Consider the following 22,086-nt stretch of genomic DNA (forward strand, 5'->3'; position numbering starts at 1 on the left):
CAAAAAAGATAAGGAAGGACACTTCATATTCATCAAAGGAAAAATCCACCAAGATGAACTCTCAATCCTCATCTTCGGTTGGTTTATATACAAGTGTGCAATTTCTAGGCTTGAAAGTAAAATGATGCTATCTGGTGCTGGATAGAGGAGCCTTATTTTTTATTATGGCAGCTTGCTATTTTTGTAACATGGTGATTTGGTTGAACACTATAAAGTACAGTAGTAACTGAAAAAAAAAATGGGGTAAAGAGTTAAACAAAGAATTCTCAATTGAGGAATATCGAATGGACACAGAGCACCTAAAGAAATGTCAACATCCTTAGTCATCAGGGAAATGCAAATCAAAACAACCCTGAGATTCTACCTCACATCAGTCAGAATGACCAAGATTAAAAGCTCAGGTGAGAGCAGATGCTAGTGGATGTGGAGAAAGAGGAACACTCCTCCATTGTTGGTGGGATTGCAAGAGGACACAACCACTGTGGGAATCAGTCTGGTGGTTCCTCAGAAAATTGGACATAGTACCACCTGAGGACCAAGCTATACCACTCCTGAACATATACCCAAAAGATGCTCCAACATATAACAAGGACACATGCTCCACTGTGTTCATAGCAGCCTTATTATTTATAACAGCCAGAAGCTGGAAAGAACTCAGATGTCCTTCAACAGAGAAATGGATACAGAAAATGTGGTACATTTGCAAAATGGAGTACTGCTCAGTTATTAAAAACAATGACTTCATGAAATTCTTAGTCAAATGAATGGAACTAGAAAATTTTCTGAGTGAGGTAACCCAATCACAAAAGAACACACATAATATGCACTCACTGATAAGTGGTTATTAGCCCAAAAGCTTGGAATACCCAAGATACAACTTACAGACCATGTGAAGCTCAAGAAGGAAGACCAAAGTGTGGATGCTTCAGTCTTTCTTAGAAGGGGGAACAAAATACTCATAGGAGGAAACACAGAGACAAAATATGGAGTAGAGACTGGAGGAAAAGCCATCCAGCGACTGACCCACCTGGGAATCCAGCTCATATATGGTCACCAAACCTAGACACTATTGCAGATGCCAAGAAGTGCATGCTGACAGGAGCCTGATATAGCTGTCATCTGAGGGGCTCTGGCAGAGCCTGACAAATACAGAGGCGGATGCTCACAGCCAACCATTGGACTGCAAACGGGGTCCCCAATGGTGGAGATAGAGAAAGGACTGAAGGCGCTGAAGGGGTTTGCAACCTCTAGGAAGAACAATAATATCAACCAACCAGACTCCCCAGAGTTCCCAGAGACTAAACCACCAACAACCACGACTCCAGCCACATATAGCATAAAATGGCCTTGTCAGGCATCAGTGAGAGGAGAGGCCTCTGGTCCTGTAAAGGCGGATGCCCCAGTGTAGGGGAATGCCAGGATGGGGAGGAGGGAGGGAGGCAGGGAGTGAGAGGGTGTGTGGGTGGGTGACCACCCTCATAGAAGCAGAGGGAGGGTGAATGGGATAGAGGGTTTCTGGAGGAAAAACCAAGAAAGGGGATAACTTTTGAAATATAAATAAAGAAAATATCCAATAAAAGAAAAAAGGAAAAAAGAAACGGTAGAGTGTGAAACCACCCAGTTCTGCATGGCACAGATGTTTCACTGCTAACATGAGAGATGCTGGGAGAAGGCTGAGAACTCACAACCTACCTGGTGGAGAAAGCCACTTTTAGGAGTGCTGTTATATCATACATGTATGTGCATTAGAGTGGCAAATGTCAGCTTATACTAACCTCAATTTGCATTAACTTCGTAATCTATATTCTGCAGACTAATATTCTTTTTAACCTACTTTATACAACACTCAAGCCACTATTAAGCACTAGTATTGTAGCACTGGAAATATCAACAATCACAAACATTGTCATGATCCCAAAAATAACGACCGTGCCTTAGTGCTCAGTGTCTTAAGCAGGCATGGTTTCTCTGCCTACCAACACTCAGGAGGATCTCTTTGAGTTCAAGGCCAGCCTGATATACATAGCGAGTTCCAGGAAAGCCAGGGCTTTATCAAGAGATTCTGACTCAAAAAACAAACAGCAAACAAACAAAAAGGTAGGACAGAGTGAGTATCTTAGAACTAGGAACATAATAGAACCCTGAAGACACATTAAATTATTTTAATTTTAAAATCCTTTTAAAGTTCATAATCAAACCAAAATCCTGAAATCTGCAGATAATGACTACTGGTATTTACAAGAAAGCTGTAAAAGGCACGCATATTACCACAGATACAACAGTAGTACCTTGTTCTCTTTTCCACCAAATTACAGATCAAACATAGACTCATCCATGCTAAGCACATGTTATACCACTGAGCTATGCCCACAAGTAGAGGTCTTAATAGTTTATCTGAATAAAGTATTTGAGACTGCAGTCTAAAACAATATGGAAGATATACCACTGTACTAAACTTCAAGATGATTTCATTGGATGCAAATTATATACCAGTAATTAAAAAACCTAAGATAAGGGGTTGGGGATTTAGCTCAGTGGTAGAGCGCTTGCCTAGGAAGCGCAAGGCCCTGGGTTCGGTCCCCAGCTCCGGAAAAAAAAGAACAAAAAAAAAAAAAAACCTAAGATAAGACACTGAAAATATGATCAGTGGTCCTATAATAGTTAAATAGTTAGTAGTTAAATCATGGGGAGAAAAAAACTACTTGAGCTTCTAATAATATAATTCAAGTAATCTCTTTTTCACTAATCAGTTGATTTTATTCTCAGGTACTTTCAAATGGATTATTACTGAACAATATTTAAAAGCAAGGCTATGAAACATGCTGCTTCCTGTGGCTAATAATGTAGCTTTTTGCTGATGTGTGTACTACAATAAAAAAGACCTTTTTCACAACTGCACACATGTAGGCAGCACATGTAGTGCTTTGGCAAGTTTCTAAATATATTTCTTCCCTTCTAACAGGGCTAAAAAGATCTAATTTGTTGCCAGGGTTTCTTGGCCGAAATCCAAGGCAAGATGACCTTGTCCTTGAACAATACAATAGGATCTTGCTTCCTCTGGGTCTCTCTCTGAGCAAGCACTGAGAAAAATCTTCCCAAGAGATAAGTTTATTTCATCTCAAGAAATAGATCTGTCATAATAGACAAAATAGGAATCAGATAAGAGGAGGAGGAGTTTTAACCTCTGAGAAAGAGTCCTAACTTACTATCTATAATTAGTGCTAGAGCTGTGCTTCATTGTTAAGGACAATGCATCAATCAAATGAAATTAAGAGACACCCTAACCAATGCAAACAGACAAGGTCAAACTGCTGCCGTGAGGAGCTTGGTCTTTTTCTAATCAATTAAGTTTTCTTAAACCTGGTCTAGTTAACGTACATCATACTCATGCTAGGCCTTTGGATTATTGTCTTCCGGCTCTCAGCTACAGGCAAATGGACCTAGCACCCCCTCTAATGTAGACCGTGCCAACAGTGATGAGTCTGCTGTCCTTGGATCCTTCTGTATCCTGACTCGGTGCAGTCCCTTGCTTTGAGTCCTACATGGTATTCTGCCAGCCTTGAAAAGCCTTCTTTATTCTGTATTCTTAACAGCTGACAAACAGTTTTAAATTCCAAACATACTCATAACACATGGTACACAAGGGGGAAGAAATCATTCAAGGTGGGATTCCTCATGTCTCCATAGAAGCCAAGCCTATTTCTAAGCACCAATTAGAAGAACTAACAAGATTAAATGTTACCTATTGTGTGCTCCTGAATCCCTACTACTGAGTCAGAGTGGCAACGAAACAGGAGATGAACAAGTGAGGCCAAGCAAAGTACAGTGAGTGCAAGCTGAGAAACTAGCAAGGAATAGGAGCCAACTGTGTAAAATCAGAGCAGCTTGTCTGAAATTTAAAAAGCATAGAGAAAAACCATCTATACTGGGGGAGGAGGGGGGACAAAACCTTTTTTTAAAAAAATTACCTTTTTTTCTTTTATTGGATAGTTTCTTTATTTACATTTCAAATGTCAATCCAGTTCCCCTCAGCAATCTCCTATCCCCTCCCCCCCTCCCTGCTTCTAAGAGGATGCTTCCCCACCCACTTCCTCCCTCCTCCCCACCCTGGTATTCCTTGTAAAGGGTTTTTAGGAATTTAGACAATATAAGCTGAGTGATCTTTTACTTTTTTGGTCCAGGAACGTATAAAATGTCAAAGTAATTCAAACACTTGGGAGGCTGATAAGAACATAGAAGAGAAGCCTAACTGAGATGTAGTTCTGAGTGGTAAAGTGCTTGATTTGCATGCATAAAGCCCCAGGGTCCCTCTCCAGGAGTAGATAAACTAGGCGTGGTGGACCATGCCTTCGAGCTCTGCACACAAGAGAATAGGAAGCTTGAAGCTATCTTCTTCGAGCCTGAGATATAGGAGACCCTGATTCAGAGTAAGAGGGGAAAGGGCAAGAGGAAGGAAAAAGAAGGGAAGAGGGGGTTGGGGAAGTGGATGGTTCATCCAAGTCACAGCTAGCATAGATGAAGGGAGATGGTCAAGTGGTAAAGCTGGGTCTGTGCCAAATGCAGGACTCACTTTGCACTAACAAGAGGTGGGGACAGCAAAGGTTCTGTGCTTTCACTGGAGCCAAGTGACTGTGGTGATCAGAAGTAATAGAGGCATGGCTAAGGAAACCAAGACATGAAGTTTATGTGTAAAGAGTTAAGCAGCAGGTGAGGAGACGTGGCTCCCACCTCCTGCCCAGCTACTCAGAAACCTGAGGCAGAAGGATCGCGTCAGTGTTAGTTGAGCCACACAGTAAGGTCCATGAAACCTCCCAAACAAAAAGGAAGACCTGATTCTCTGTTTTCCACCTGTGGCTTAAACCAATGGTGGATCAATAGTACTAAAGAGCCGGGAGCTGGGGCTAGGGTTAGGGACAAGGACATAGGAGGTCAGGAGGAAGAAATTGGGCTAAATGACATCCTTTTCAGGCCATCTCACTTCAGTCTCTGGATAATTCATTTAAAAATATGGACAATGCAGTCTTGAGTGTGCCAAGTAACGTGAAGTTGTATTAAATACTTCTCAGCATGGTATCACTACTGTTATAATAATGGTGATCATAATGTCATGTGTGTGCCCAGAGTAACAGAGTAGGTAAAAGGCCAGTGCTTTTCTAAGTTTGGGGGTCCATCTGTTAAAACTGCTACCAAGATTATATAGCTTACACAGGTGTGTAAGCCACACGAGTAGGGTGTTTTACACCCAAGTTTAATGGAAGCTAACAGCCTGGGCCGCAATGACACCCTTGCACGTTACCGAGTACTGTGTGCCCTCTTCTTCTATCTTCAGTCCCCTCCCTTCTACAGGCAACCCTGCATGTTTCTTACAGGCAACCCTGCATGTTTCTTACAGGCAACCCTGCATCGTTCTTTAGAGCTTTGCTGTAGGATTCAGTAAGATACTGTAAAAGGTGGTATGTGGTATATGACAAATGGTCAGCACTTCCAGCTGCTCCAGCTATCCCTTCCACATAAGTAGGCATTCCGTTCTGTACATCTTTTCCTAGTATTTAAACTCAACTTGAAGTATGACTTAAAGTAAAGGCAAAACACTGCACAAATCGGTATTTTCTGTAAATTTTTTAAAAAGGAAAACAGGTCATCAGTTTGACAGTATCAAGTCCACTACGTTAAAGTGGCCAATCTGAAAGATTTACAAAGTTTCCGAGTTGCCTCAAATTACAGAATTTTTCTTTAAAGCTGATGTATTGATAAAGCAGGTATTTTGTTTGGTTGATTTTGAGACAGGGCTCACTATAGAGTGAATTTAAACTTCCCAGCCTCCTGGCTCAGCCTCCCAAAGCTAGCCCACCCAAAATTTTCTCCAATTCTCAGAAGCTGTGAAAGCTTTCCCCATACAACATGAAGTTGCACTTTTTACAACTAGGTCAATGGTGGTTTGTCTGTCTGTTTGTCTGTGTTTGTTTTTGAAATGCAGTTTTATAACACATCTCTGAAATGCCAACTATTTTCAAGATCTCACAAGGAATCTGTATTTATACAATGGCAACATTCCTCCAACAGCAAACTTTTAAATAAATTAAAGCAGCCCTGGGCTGATGGATTTCTATAACTGTCTTCTTGTTATCAATGGGCCCCACAGAGAGGGGCTAGGGATGAGAAAACACACAAAACTCAAACGTTTTAAAAGTTCAAAGGTTAAATAAGACTTCACTAGCCCAAAAGTGAGAATGTTGAGTGTCTACAACTACTTTGTGCCAAGCAACAGAGACGTCCACTGAGTGAGGCAGGAAATAAAGAATAAAATCTGCACGATGTGGAAGATCCTTATAAGGCATGATAACTGAGTCTCTCAAACAAGGTTTTCATTGTCTGGATACCATACTTCCTTCAGTAGTCCTGCAGGGGAGGGGTATTAAAAAAACTCCAGACTGTATAGAGAAGCAAAACCGAAAATATTTTTTAATTTGGTGGAAGTGACTCAACTGAAGTCAGCTGTGACATTTTTATGATACAGCATTACAGGAGTAAAAAAAGACTTCTTAACCATTCCAGTCCATCAGTGTGGACTGAACCACCACTGCTTGAGGACCAGAGTGGTTTTCTTTTATCCAGCTCCTCATGCTGCACTCTGAAATCTGACTGCCAAGTGACAACACGTCAGTCAAAATGAACTGGACAATGGCCAGCAGCAAGACTTCAGAATCACAAGCTGCCAGTGCCCTGCACTCTGTGCTCTGGATGCAAATCCTAACATCCCATTTGTTTGGTGAGTTATGAAGTAGTTATTGGGAAGTAAATTCAAGTCTGGCACAAGGCACAGCCTCCCGGTAGGCAAGCTAGTACTTGGTGCTCTCTATCCCAACAGCGCCAAAGTTTCACAAGATCCAGGTGTTGCTTCCTTGACCCATCAACGGTTTTAATAATTTTCCTTGTTAAATGTGTATTAGGAAGGTAAATGCTGCCCTGTCCCATTTTGGGAAAGGTTACATGAGAAAGGTGCACAGTGAGCCTAGGATCTAAATTCTGGAGCTGCCTCAAGTGCAGATTAAGAGGCGCTCTTTACTCGGAAGCTGAGTGCTAAAGACCTGGACTAAAATCGGTCTCCAGTGGAAGTTCTCTCTGACAACCTTTCTTCTGTAAAATGAGGTACCTGGTTGCTCTTTCCTAGATTAGGTCTGAAGAGATTTAATCAAGAAAACATGCCTAGGACCCCACTAGGACAGGGCTGGGACAAGGCAAAGAACTAACATTTGCCAGCATGCAGCTCCAACTGAACACATGAAGGCTCATTCCCCAGGTGAGGCACCGCCTCAGGGTCACTGCATCTAAGGAACTTTCCTGCATCCAACTACAGTGCTCATTATTTAGTGGCGACAAAACCAAATCCAAATACTCTAATCCACAGCATCCTACTTACTGATTTTCAAGGCCTTAGTGGTTTATAAGTATTTTTTAAAGTTTGACACGACTGCATTAAAGCCAACTCCTAAATCATAATGTACAGGTCTAAAATATGTAAGAAGACAGTTCTAAAATGCTTATACATGCACCTAAATTTGAGCACTTTAATTGGAGGATACACACACACACACACACACACACACACACACGTGTTCACATACATACGCAACTTGTGACATGGTGACACAAAAGTCGCACCACAGGAGTGCACATTGCCTGGAACAGGAGGCTCCGGCCTGGAGTTAGACACAGAAATACGTTTCTCACAAATAGCAGTAGCTGCCTGTGGGATTTCAACAAGACAATCGCATAGCTGACTCATGGGACCAATTACAAAGGAGCAGTAATGTTTCCTGTGGCATTAAAACAATATAGTGTGCTTTCATCACCAATTAACAAATGTTAAGAAGTCAGAAGTCTACCACCGATGGCTTTATTGCCAAATCAATAGCCAAAGCCCCCCACCTTCCCACCCACCTCCACGTGCATTCCTTGCCAGATTCCCCAAAACAGGTTTCTCAAACTGCTTGGGCATTTAGTGACAACTGTATTATTTTCTAATGACAAAAAAAAAAAAAAAAAAAAAATCAGCTGCCCAGTATTTCTCAATGTTAGTGGTCTTGTTTAAATAAACTGTTGGTCTTGCTTAAGATTTTTAGAAATCACAGAAAATCGGAAGAACGAGTGAGCTGTAACTCACCCTCCCTCCCCTCCTCCCTCCCTCCCTCTTCTGAACAGCAGCCGATATCACTACCCTCTAAAACACTGCTTCCCCTGGAGAAGAGCAGCACTCCATGGAAGAGAACTCCCTGCCAGCTCCCCACACTGCCTGCCCCCCAGCCAGGCAGCCCATGATGCCGGCAGTGGTGGATACTTACAGACTGCTTCTCCTGCTGGCCCAGAACTCCATGGTTAGCAGGCGCGGCCAGCGGTTTCATAATGAAGAAACATATGCTGAACTGAATTTACACATCATGTACCAACCTCTCACGATGGCAAGTCACCCTCTACAGCATGAAATTAAAAGAAAAAAGGGGGGGGGGGGAGGAAAAAAAAAAGAGGGAGGAGGGAAAACCAGGTTGCAGCTTAAAGTGTCACTACTGGTGAGCCTAAAAACCCTTCACACTTGTAGACGGAAAAGGAATCCGGACCACAGTGCTGGGCTCCATTTTCATCACACTGAAACTCTAACCCTCGGAGGCTCTGACAAGGCTGAGGGAACCTCACCCGGCCTTCAGGCTTCTGAGAGAACGAGATCATTTCTGAGGCTGAAGAACAAGAGGCAAAAGAAAAGGGGGAAAAAAGCTAAAATGGCTGACTGCACACAGACTCCCCTCCAAAAGGCTTAATACAGAATTATATTAGCCAGGGTGGTGAAAAGCCAGTCTCTAGCATTCAGCCAAGCATTGTTAACACTCTTGTTTCATTTGCAATCACACATACAGACCCCTCCAACCAAGGGAAAAAAAGAGAGGAAGAGAGAAAAAAAAAAAAATCAGGGTAGAGCGTGTGAATCAGGACCTCCTCCCTGCGGCCAATGATGCTGACAGTGGTGACCGGTGATCTCTGTCCTACTCCACTAACCAAGTTTGCACAATTAATCTCAGCAGTATGACACTGACGGACATTTAATTTAATGATGCCTGTCCCTCACACTCAACACAAGCATGCCTGCTAGCCGGAGTCACTGACAGAAACACAGCACATGCACACACACACACACACACACACACACACACACACACACACAATCTCAAGAATCATGAGTCTGAATGCAATACACCAATATAATTACATTATTGTGCTTACTTTGGAGGACCATGGCTGCAGGCAGTTGGCATAGCAACGCACAAGGAAAGCCATTTCCTGGGTAGAGAAAGCTTCCTTTTCTCAATAAAAAAATCCCTCTTAGGAAACAAACGGCATTGCTGCTTCCCGCAGAAAGCAAGACACTGTAGTCTGTCTCTTAACCTGCAAGCCTCACACTCGATGTGGTTCTAGTGATGTAAGTGGGTTTCTCTCTCTCCCTCCCTCTCCCCATATACGCTGAAATATTCAGCTCAAACGGTACACACGTTCCTTAAGGCTCGCCCCCTCCTCTACTTAACCATTTCACTCATTAAGGTAGCGATGGACAATTCAGATAAAGTAACAAGCTCTTGCCTGTATTATATCAGCGTCTGTAGGTTAAGCAAGTCTCAGAGGGATGGAATCCATTGATTGCTGACTCCAAATAATATCACTGAAGACGGGGTGGGCAAACGAAGCAAGGACTTACTTGAATAGCTTTGAACTAAAATATGTTTTTTTTTTCACCAAGGTGGGGAGAAAGGAATCAATGTGACCTCTACCCCACCCTAAAGTATTATTGTGCCACAGTAAATAAGAATGTCTTAAAAATTTATAAAATGCACGATTAGCAAGCTTTGTTAAATTTAGAAGATGAGATCTTCACACACACACACACACACACACACACACACACACACACACATTTGCATGCACACACAGATGCACATATGGTCGTGTCAATAATATTATAATAAACCACCTGGGTTTTTTTTTTTTTAAACAAACCAAACTTCTAGAGGTGGAGCTGAAATTAAATGAAGAAATGCTATTCTCCCACAGTCTTAATTTCAGCTACGCAAACAGGTTTACCTGGGAGGCTGCATTACAGCTGACGAGGAATAACGGCACTTCCATCAGCTCTTACAACCAGTTATACTTTTAAATGGAAGAGAGGACAGAAAACAGTTATGGAAAACATGTCATCTCTTACAGTGGCCTTTGGCACTGTCAGGGCATCCTACTGGGTTTCTTGTCTATCTGAAGACGGCATCCACCCTGCTCTTTCTTCCCCTCCGTAACAAAAGGCAAGTATTCTCTCCAGTCGTGATGGGAGTTTCTTCTCCCTGCCTCCCACTACTTCTTTACTTCTTATATTACTCATTATCTAATCAGCACAGATTCCAGCATACTGCTCCCAGCCAGACATCTGCCCTGTCAACTTTTAAACGTCATGTCTCTCCTATCTCAAATGCAAAGTCAAACTAGATTCCTCCTTTGACACAGTCTCCTATGTCTACAGGCACACCTCATAACCAAATCTTGCAAGAACTCATCTCGGGCTTCCTCTATTCCCCATCCTGTGTGCTATGCAGATAAAAGGCCACTTGGATGTGGTACAGGGTATACATGTTTGGGGCAAATTCAACGCCCATTCCTCCTGATACCCGTCGTGCTGGTTTTGGTTGCTCTTCAGCTAAGTTTCTCTTCATCTCTGCTGCAATGATCTCTTCCAGTATTTGGCCTTTAAACCAACAGTCTGGATTCATGTATATGCTACATATTTAACCCATTTGCCGTATTCATTCCTGAGCTCTCTGAAAACCAAAGCCTCATCATTTCAATCTATCTTCTATCTTCTATGTTCCTCAACCAGATTAAAATGCACCATTTTACCAAACCAAAAGACAGACGGCAACTCTATCAACCTGCCTTCCAAGATTTACATCCTTTGGGCTGGTGAGATGGCCAGGAAGATGCCTGCTGCCACACCTCACGACCTACTGACTCCAGACCCACAGTAGGAGAGAACAACAGCGCCTCACACCTCCATCTCTGAGCTATGGCACATGCATGCAAATACACACGTAAATACTTTGCGAAAAGATTTACACGCTCATACCACGCTCACATTCACTCTAGATCTCTTGGATTTCTCTTGCCCCCTGGACAAGCATGGGGGCCTTTTGTTTCTCACCCCACTTCAAAATGCATATAGGTACAATGTCCTTCCAGGGTTATCGCAACACAGTCCATCTCAGAGCAGTTGTGATTTTACAGTTTGTCACGATACTATTTAAGCAGCTCCTCTACTTCCCCATACACACTCTAAGCACATGGTGGCTGCTGCCGTGTCCGTCGAGTATGTCTGTACTCAAGAACTGTGCACTACACACTCACCCACAAGTGTGCTGAATGACGGCATCAAATCTTTATTGAGTGGAAAGAGACGCCGTTAAGACCATGTTTTATCCTTCAGATTGCATTCTTCTGCAATTTCAAATAGTGTTCTGAAACAGATATAATTCAAAAGCAAACGGTACCAATAATAAGTAATTCAACCAAAAATCAACAATAAATGCACAGATTGAATGGCATCTACCACATCCCACGGAACATGATTCAGCCTTGAAAGGGAATGCACACTACAGCAGAGTCAATGTAGAAGACGGAGGGCTAAGTGGAAAAAGCCAGTAGTGTACAAACAAATGTTGTAACCCACTCGACTCTGGGTTTCTAAGCTAGCCAAATCTTAGGGACAGCCAAGATAGGTGTTTGCCAAGTGCTTGCATGATGTGTGTTTGGGGGGGGGGGGGGGGAGAGATTGATTAGTTTTGATTAGTCTGAGTAATACTGGACTGTACACTTAATGGTAAACTTGTCACATACGTTTGCCACCATACAGAAGTAACTGACTCAAGAATCTTCATACTTCAGTAGCCTCATATTGATGGTGTCTTGCACTATAATAGCAAGGTTTCTCACTTACTGTTGCCTCTCTCTGGAAATATGTGTCACTTTTCTCAAGAAGGAAACTAACCTAATCTGGAAACCTGAAAGATGAAGTAAGAAAATCACACATCCTCAGGCATGGAAGCCTCTCTGTACTGTGTGAGGGTTGGCGTGACAGCTCCAGGGTCTGGCTTCATGCCTGCAACATTCATACCGTAAGACTCAGTATGGACAACTTGGAAGTTAATCAGCCACATTATCTTATACAATGACACAATTACGGTAGGTACTAGTTATAAAATAAAATCCTATAGTACAGATTTGTATGAGCAAAGGTAAACCATGTGGCCTAAAAGTAAGAAAGCCTAACTTGTGTTCTATTTACTCCATCTCTTAGCCATCTACACTCAGTAGCATTAAACAGATCTAAAAACAAAACAAACCCTTCTGCTGTGTGAGGAACTTTTAAATTCTAGTTACAATGTTAAAGACGTAGAATATAGAGTTCATGAACCTCCTTAACCTAAAGGCATCCCAACTAAGTGAAATGTTGTTGAATTCCTTCATGCTTTTACCTTCTAACATATTTACTATTTCTATTACTATAAAATTGAGGAAAATAGTATGTTCTTCGTATCAGTATTTATTACTCATATTTAGAACTTACTTGGTTTTTTTAATTTTTTTAAATTAATTTATTTATTATATATGAGTACACTGTAGCTGTCTTCAGACACACCAGAAGAGGGCATCAAATATCATTACAGATGGTTGTGAACCACCATGTGGTTGCTGGGACTTGAACTCAGGACCTCTGGAAGAACAGTCAGTGCTCTTAACCGCTGAGCTATCTCTCCAGCCCACTTACTTGGTTATTAATACTAACCATGGCTCACATTAAGTTTCCCAAACAGATGAGCCCAAAAGATACAAGAAAATGTTAACAATTATCTTTTGTTAGAAGAGGTCTGTAAGACACAAAGTTAGAAGGCTATAAAGCTACAGGAGTCTAGTTTTCAAATACCACCATGCCTGACAGTTATGCATTGATTCATTCCCTCTTCTTAGGCCAGAGGAAAAATTATAGAAGTTGGGGATCTAACAGTGAGAAATGAAGAAGTTATTCTTTGAAAACTGAAAAAAAAAAAAAAACAAAACAGAAACTATAATCTGATTCCAAATATTTTATTGTTCCCCAAATAAGTGACATTTAAAAACATAAGTTCTGGAGTGGAGGAGATGGTGCAGTGGTTAAGAGAACTTGCTATGAAAGCATGAGGGCATTAATTTGAATCCCCAGCATGGCCTTGCCTAGAACCCCAGTTCTTGGGAGTAGAGACCAGGTGATCCAGGTACCCAGGTGGCTGATTGGCCTTACTAAAAATGGGAAGTTTCAGCATCAATACTTGTAGAGGAAGTTTTAAGCCAGCAACATAGCTGCTCTGGCAAGGGGCAACATCCAAAGACTGTCTAGGTCTGTATGATCTGGCAGGAATGCAGACACACCTTTAATCCCTAACAATGGAGGAAGTAGGAAGTAGTCATGTTTAAAAGTGGGACATCTAATTGAGGGGCAGATAAAGTGAGGAATCAGAGGAAGATTTGCCAGAATGTGTCAGAGATAGGATATGCACAACAAGGACAGAGAAGAGGGGCTACTTAAGAGGTTCAGAGAGAACTCAGTTTGGTTCGGTTCCATGCAGTTCAGTTCAATGCAGTCGAGCCCAGCTGAGTTCCTGCAGTCAGTGCACTCAGTACAGTTCAGTTCCTAGAATTCAGAGGTAGGTTTTCCAAGCAGAGCAATTCAGTCAAAAGCCAAGGGAAGCCAATTTTAATCAGTCAGAGTTTGGGAGGAGTTTGAGCTTGAACAACTGAGTTGAACCAGCCAACTAGCGTTCCCAAGTAATTGAAATTATAGGGTTGAACCAACAGATCCCTCCTGATAAATGTTTTATATATTAATCCTACATTTTCACATAGTCTATTTATACTTCAGATTAGTTCTTTACATATCCCACTAGAAGTACGCACAGAGTTAATCTAGAAAACAGGGCTTTCAACTTATTATTTAAAATAACTTAATTATGATATAAAATACAAAAGTAGACACTGTCTGACACCTAAAAAAATGTTAACTACACATCTCAGTTGAATCTAAATTAAATGCAAGTTTTAAAACTCCTGGAGGCTGGCTGTGTCAGAATTATCTAATGGAATACACATCAAGATGGTCCAATACTCGGAGACATCCTCTGATGGAATCTTTATGTGGTTTCTCTCTTCAATAACTAAAACTTCCTGACAACAAGCCATTTACACTGTATGTGACTCATCACTAAGAAATTAATGTAGTAACCAACGTGTAATTACTATGTTCCACACCCATGCACAGCACTGAAAAGAAAAAGGTTAGAGATGACAAGGTGTGGAGCAGCAGGGAAACAGGAACAAAGCCCATGAGTCACCAGAAATTCCGACACTCGGCCCTCAGAAATGCACTTATTTGAAAAGTGAGCGGACTTTAATAGCGGAGTGAATAGGGCTTACTTCATTTCCTTGAACCTATTTTAAGAAAAGGCCAGACCTCAACCTTGCAGTGTTCAAGGATTCAGAGGTGGAGTCCTTGAGTGCAGACTGAAAATGCCTCGGTGCCTCTCCTCAAGCAAAGCTTTCACACCGTGCTTCCTGCTATAGTTCATAAAGCAGCACTCCAAACAGAGAGGACTATACCTTCACTGCTAATGTGCTACACTGCAGTCCTCTGTGACTAATACATTTGCACGAAGACAATGGGCTGCTAATGCTCCCTGGTTTATTTAACAAAAACAGGAAATACTGCATTATGAACTAAAGAATAGGTTAGCTGAGGTCCTAGACCATCGGAGGATTTTATTACTGATAATGATCCTAGAACTTGATATATAGTAGTTCTTCAAACACCTAAATGATTCCATTTACTCTTTAAAATTAAGGTGTGAAGTTACTGCAGCCTTTAACATGAGGAAATGGACATAAATGGTTTGGTAACTATAAACAGAACTCATTTATTCTTTAATAATATTAGGGGTTTTATACTGTGTTAGGTAACGAGTAAAGAAACCCAACTTTCACACAGATGAACATAAATGTCGTGCTTAGAGAAGGAAAGAGTTAGAAAAAGAGTTAGGAAAGAGGCAGGCAGGGGTTCTCTAAAGCTGATCTAGCCAAAAGGTTCTGTATGTGTCAGGCATGATTCCTGGGAGCACTGTAATTTCAGGTTATATCATCAGATATAGGGAAGACAGGATGTTATGCTGCAATCTGTGTTGAAGCGACGTGTGAATGACAGCAACCCATTCTAGCTATCCCATCCCAGGAAAGACAGTATGTAAATGTTATGTTCTGGTGGCAGAAAACAAGATAGGTATTTAGGAAAAGTGTAAGAAGCTGAGTGGGTTTACTGAAGAGAATGCACTTCAGTTTACAGAAGGCTCTGCATAGCGGCTACATTAAGACAGAATGTGATTATCAACCCGAGCTGGCTTTCAGTTAGGGTTCAAGCATGTGTCTACTTCTCTCAGCTCCAGGACCCTGTCTTGTGCAGCTCCAGGAAGGCCCTGTGCATGTTGTTTCAGTCTCTGTGAACTCATATGTGCCTCCGAGGTCTGTGTTTAGAAGGCTTTGTTTCCTCTGTGTCCTTCAATCCCTCTAGTCACATGCCCATCAGGAGAGGCCAACACAAAATTAATTCAGTGACATCTCTGGAGGCTCTTCGTCTCATAATACTGTGTCCGGGTATTTTTTATTTTAACCTTACAGGTCCTTTGTGGTCCCATTATGGTTTCTGGTTTTGTGTTTTTAGGTGATTCCTGTGACCCTTCATCTATATGTGTTTCTCCTGCTTTTTCTCTGACTCATTCGTTTCCTTCTACTTGTTTGTCTTATCCTGACTTCTTTGGTTTACCTTAGCTTACTTTATTATTGTTCCTTAGATGCCTATTTGTTTCCTAATGAGAGACTGAAAGGATCTGGGGAGGAACTGGGAGGAGTTGGGAAAGAAGAAGCCATAATCAGAATATACTGTATTTAAAAAGAAAAAAAAATCTGTTTTTAATAAAAGAAAAATAAAACAGAAATAATAAAAGCAATCTGTGACATTGAAATTTTAAATAAATCTTTATTAAGAAGAAAAAACGAAAAAGCATCCATTTGCATTGATTTTTAAAAGATCAATAATTTAAGCTAAGATTATGTGAGGGCAGGTTTCACTTAAACATTAGGAAGATTCTCTTTTGGATTTTTTTTTAAGATTATGTTTTACTACGATGGGCAGGCTGCTACCGAATTCATATGTTCAAATAATAGTGATCCTCCTGCCTCATCGTGAGTTTACTATTTAGCCCTTTCCTATAAGAAACAGTAACTGTGATTATTTCCCAAGTTCTCTGTAGCACACAGGAAAGTACAATTCTGACACATATTACCTAAAGGACTATCTCTCAGATATCAGAATTCATTGTAACTAGAAATCTTAGAGTATAAGTGACAGTGATTATTTGGAAAGATAATATATGAACTATATTACTTAAATGGTTCAGCTGGGAGCCTTCAAATCCTTGCCATACTCTTAAGTAACATGGATGCTGCTGGACACCAGGTAGCAGCAAATATGGAGGAAATAGGAGAAAAACTATGCTGATGCAAATAAGTTCTTTCCAAACAGTATTGAGACTGAAGCCAGGGCCTTTCAAATACCATACAACAGCAACGCACCCAGCCCTCTCACTTTTTTCACTTGAAAACATTCTCACTAAATTGCCTAGGCTAGCCTTGAACTCACATAGTCCATGAGTTTGTCATCCTCCTGGCTCAAATGCTTGACCAGTTGGAATCACAGGCCTGCACCACCTGGTCTGCTTATAGAAGGTTTTTAGCTCCCTACATTTCTTGTGCTCTTTCAATATTCTTAGATTGCCTAAATACATCTAATATTCTCTTTTGGAGAAGCAAGCAATTTTGTGAGAGATATATTCCACCTTCACAAGCAACAACTAATTTTAAACAACTATATGTTATTTGAGAATTAAGGTGTATGCAAGGGTGGGGGCATAGTTCAGTTGCCCAAATATTTGCCTTGCAAGCCAAGCCTGAGGAATTTAGTTTGATTCCAAGAATCCACATTTAAAAAAAAAAAAAAAAAAAAAAAAAAAAACCTAGGCTTAGTGGCACACACTTCTAATCTTCTAATCCCTGGTGTTGAGAAAGTGGAGGCAGGCATATGCCTAGGGCTTTCTGCCTGAAGAGCAACACTGCCTCAGAAGCCTCAGAAATGATGGACGGACAGACAGACAGACAGACAGATGGATCTGAAGAGTGGAACCAATGATTATCTTGACTTCTATACACACACACACACACACACACACACACACACGCATGCTCGCGCACGCACACACACACACACACACACACACACACACAAAAGCATACACATACTTGTACACATAACACACTCATCCAGAAACACACTCCCACAATAAGAATATACCTATGAAAGGACTTTCATAAAGAATTTGACTTTCCCTATGACAATATTAGTGCCTACATTGAAGATATGCTAATTTAAGCCATCCCTTTGTTATAAACTGGTACTCCATACTAGGAAGAGCTCATCTCTATACTGGAATGAATTAGAAAGGCTAAGGATGAGAGGAAAACGTGTTTATTGAATGGTCTGGAGAGGGAGAAAAAAATGTAACAAAAAGACCTTGAAAGAGCCAAAGCCTATCATTGTACAAGAGTGACTTTCTGCAGGCTGGACAATGATGGAGTCTATGTCTTTAAATGATATTTAAATAGTAGGCTTCAAATTGTGTTCGCAGCTTTCGCAGTGCTACTGCTAACACCAGTGCCGCCTCTCGTTTGCTGAATTCCAGCTGAAGGAGAAGAGGAATAAGTAAAGAGGTGCCCATACCATGGCTCGTACAAAGCAGACTGCCCACAAATCCACCAGTGGTAAAGCACCCAGGAAACAACCAGCTACAAAAGCTGCCCGCGAGAGTGGGCTCTTTACTGGAGGGATGAAGAAACCTCATCATTATCACAGGCCTGGTACTGTGGTACTTCGAGAAATCAGACGCTATCAGAAATTCACTGAACTTCTGATTCGCAAGCTCCCCTTTTAGTATCTGGGATAAGAAATTGCTCAGGACTTCAAAACAGATCTGTGCTTCCAAAGGGCAGTTATTGGCGCTTTGCAGAAGGCAAGTGAGGCCCATCTGGCTGGCCTTTTTGAAGATAGCAACCTGTGTGCTATCCATGCCAAACGTGTGACAATTATGCCAAAAGATATCCAGTTAGCACGCTGCATACGCGGAGAACGTGCTTAAGAGTCCACTATGAGGGGAAACTTTTCATTCTTAAAAAAAAAAAAAAAAAATTCCTCTTCTTCCTGTTATCAGTAGTTCTGAATGTTAGATATTTTTTCCATGGGGTCAAAGGTACCTATGTCTATGACTGCGAGTGGAAACACAGGGGACAGAATCAAGTATTGGCAGTTTCTCCACGTTCATTTGTGGGTGAATTTTAATATAAACGCAAGATGTAAAGCATTAATACAAGCGAAATGTTTCAGTGAACACACTTCAACAGTTCGGCTTTATAACAATTATAAATAAACCTGTTCAAATTTTCTACAATGCCAGCATTTGGATATTTTTTTTTAAATAAGCAAATTTTTTATTGATGGCAACTAAATGGTGTTTGTAGCATTTTATCGCACAGTAGGTTCCATCCATTCACTGTACTTTTCTAACGGAGTTGTCCTACATGCAAGTACCTGTTTTTAATGTTATCTGTCTTCTGTACTGTTCCTGTAAGTTTGCTATTAAAATACATTAAATCAAAAATAAATAAATAAACAAGCAAACAGGCTTCTAAACTAGTTGAATTATTTGCTATTTATTTCAAATCAAACCTTAAGATTAAATGGTATAAGAAACAGTGTGTGTAAAATTTATTTGTAGGGCTGGGAAAGGAAAGGATTCATGTCTGACTCAATGACGAGCCATGGACACTGGGCATGTCACTTCCTCTCACTGGCCTCTGTGAGCTTATCTCCCAGAGGAGGCAATATTGCCTAGTAGGGTGAACTGAGAGCTTCACTCACAAACATCTACCAGATCTGTACATCATAAACGTTCAGAAAGGGACCCTAGCCATTCTGAACAATATGGGATTAAATTTCAAAATAGTTTTGACCGCATTTCTATGGTGGCTAAGAATGGTGAGCATTTAAGTCCTTCTCAGCCATCAGAGATTCCTGCTTTGAGAATTCTGTTTGGAATTACACCCATTTTTAAGTTGAGTTGGTTTGTTTGATATACAGTTTTTAAAGTTCTTTGTATATTTTGGATATTAGCCCTCTTATCAGATATATAACTGATCAAAATCTGCCCATTCTCTAGCTTGCTGCTTTGTCTGGATGATGGTGTTCTTTGCCTTCTAGAAGCTTTTTATTTTCCTATGGTCCTATTTATTAATTGCTGGTTTTAGGGCCTGTGTTACCAGTGTTCAGTTTAGGAAGTCGTCTTCTGTGCCAATGAGTTCAAGGCTAGTCCCCACTTTCTCTTTCATCAGGTCCAGTGTGTTTTATGTTGAGGGCTTTGGTTCACTTGGAGTTGGGTTTTGTACAGGGTGTAAGTATGAATTCATTTGGATTCTTCTACATAAAGCTAACCCAGTCTGACTAGCACCATTTGTTGAAGATGCTCTCCTTTATCCCTGTGAGTATTTTTGTCTTCCCTACCAGAACTCAGTGTGTGGATTTAGGACTGGGTCTTCAATTCAATTCAGCTGACCAACTTGTCAGTTTCGTAGCAACACACTTGGTTTTTACCACTATAGTTCTGTAAAACGACTTGAAATCTGGATAATGATAATTCCCATAATTCATTATTCAAATGTGTTTAGCTATCCTGCAGAGAGAAAGTGTGTGTGTGTGTGTGTGTGTGTGTGTGTGTGTGTGTGCGCGCGCGCGCGCGCATGTGTGTAAAAGTTGTAAGGTAAAAGTTGTCCTTTCAAGATCTGTTTAGAATTATATTGGAATTTTGATGGGGATTGTACTGAATCTATACGCTGCTCCTGGAAAAAGTCCTTTTTACTACATTAATACCAATTCATAAGCATTGGAGGAGATATTTCCATCTTTTGAAATCTAAAATTTCTTTCTTCAGTGTCTTGCAGTTTTTATCATACAAGTCTTTGACTTGCTTCGCAGAAGATACCCCAAGATATTTTATATTATTTAAGGCTATTATAATGGGTGCTATTTCCGTTTTCCTTCTCAGACCATTTGTCCTTTGCATACAGGAGGGCTGCTGAGTTTTGTGAATTAATTTTGTACCCAGCTACTTTGTTGGTAGTGCTTATCAGCTGTAGGAATTCCCCAGTGGAAATTTTAGGGTTACTTATGTATATCATATCATATGAAAATAAAGATACTGTGACATTTTCCTGTCCAATCTGTATCCCCTTGATCTCTTTCAGTTGTCTCATTCTTGTAGCTAAGACTTCCAGTGCATTATTGAATAGCCCTAGAGAGAGTGGACAACATTGGACTGTTCCTTATTTCAGCAGAATTGCTTTGAGTTTCTCTCTATTTAACTTGATATTGGCTATGGGCTTGCTGTAAACTGCCTTATTATGTTCAGGTATGTCCCACGGATCCTTAATTCTCAAGGACTTTTACTATAAAGAAGTGTTGGATTTTTGCCAAAGGCAAAAATCTATCTAGTGAGATGATCAAATGGTTTTTGTCCTTCATTCTGTTTACAGGGTGGATTATATTTATCAGTTTATGTATGTTGAACCATCCCTGCATCTCTGGGATGAAATCTACCCCATTTTAGTAGATTATCTTTGTGACATGTTTTTGGATTTGGTTTCCAAGTATTTTACTGAGTGTTTTTGTATCTATGTTCATAGGGAAAATGGGCCTGTAATTTTTTTTTCTTTCTTGGGTCTTTGTGTGGTTTGGGTATCAGATTATCTGTGGTCTCATAAAGCAAATTTGGCAGTATTCCGTTTCTATTTTGTGGAATAATTTGAGGCATACTGGCATTAATCCTTCTTTGAATGTCTGATAAAATTCTACACTAAAATCATCTGGCCTTGGGTTGTTTTTTTTGTTTTGTTTTGTTTTTTTTGTTTTTTTTTGTTTTTTTTTGAAGGGAGTATCGGAAAATTTTAATACCTGTTTCTATTCCAGTAAGGGTTATAGGTCTGTTTAGATTGCTTATCTAATCTTGATTTAACTTTTTCAAGTGTTATGTTTCAAGAAAATAATCCATTTCTTTTTTGATTTTCCAATTTGGAAGAACATAGTTATATCCTTCTGAATCTCTGGATTTCCTCAATGTCTACTCTTGTCCCACTTTCATGTCTAATTTTGTTAATTTGGATATTCTCCCTCCACCTTTTACTTAATTTCAATAAGGGTTTGTCAATCTTATTGACTTTCTCATAGAAACAAGTCTTTGTTTCATTGATTCCTTGTATTGATTTTTTTGTGTTGTCTGTTTATATTTTAGTGATTTCAGCCCTAATTTTCATTATTTCTTGTTGTCTACTCCTTCCTTTTGGATATGATTTCTTCTTTTTGTTCTAGAGCTTTCAGGTGTTACGTTACGAGTATATTGTCACTACGGTTTTTATTGTAGGTGCTTAATGTCATGAACTGGCCTCTTAGAACTGTCTTCACTGTGTCCCATTAAGTTCTGGTATGTTATACATTCATTTTCACTCAACTCTGGAAAGTCTTTAATTTCTTTCTTACTTTCTAACCCATAATTCATTCAGTTCAGTTTCCAGTTTATAAGCTTTCTGTTGTTGATAACTAGCATTAATTTATGGTGCTCAGACAAGATGCGGAATATTATTTCAATTTTCTTATATTTGTTGAGACTTGCTTTGTGTCTGAGTATATGGTCAGTTTTTGGAATGTTCTATGATCTGCTGAAAAAAAGAACATATTCCTTTGTGTTTGGGTGTAATGTTCTGTGAATGTCTACTTACATCCAGTTGACTTATGACGTTATTTAACTCCAGTATTTCTCTACTTGG

At 40.4% G+C, this 22,086-nt stretch overlaps 1 protein-coding gene across 18 annotated transcripts in view; it reads right to left on the minus strand.

Moving 5' to 3' along the window:
- The window catches only part of Rapgef2 (Rap guanine nucleotide exchange factor 2), a 221,672-nt gene that overhangs the window by 80,862 nt on the left and 118,724 nt on the right, over positions 1-22,086 (minus strand). The window contains exon 1 of one of the 18 annotated variants that reach the window (XM_087623123.1): positions 9,274-9,463. In XM_087623123.1, the coding sequence (XP_087479249.1) occupies positions 9,274-9,327 (54 nt within the window). In that variant the 5' untranslated portion in view covers positions 9,328-9,463. 18 annotated transcript variants of the gene reach the window in all.

Source organism: Rattus norvegicus, chromosome 2, assembly GCF_021556685.1.
Source record: "Rattus norvegicus strain SHRSP/BbbUtx chromosome 2, alternate assembly SHRSP_T2T, whole genome shotgun sequence".
Classification (NCBI taxonomy): domain Eukaryota; kingdom Metazoa; phylum Chordata; class Mammalia; order Rodentia; family Muridae; genus Rattus; species Rattus norvegicus.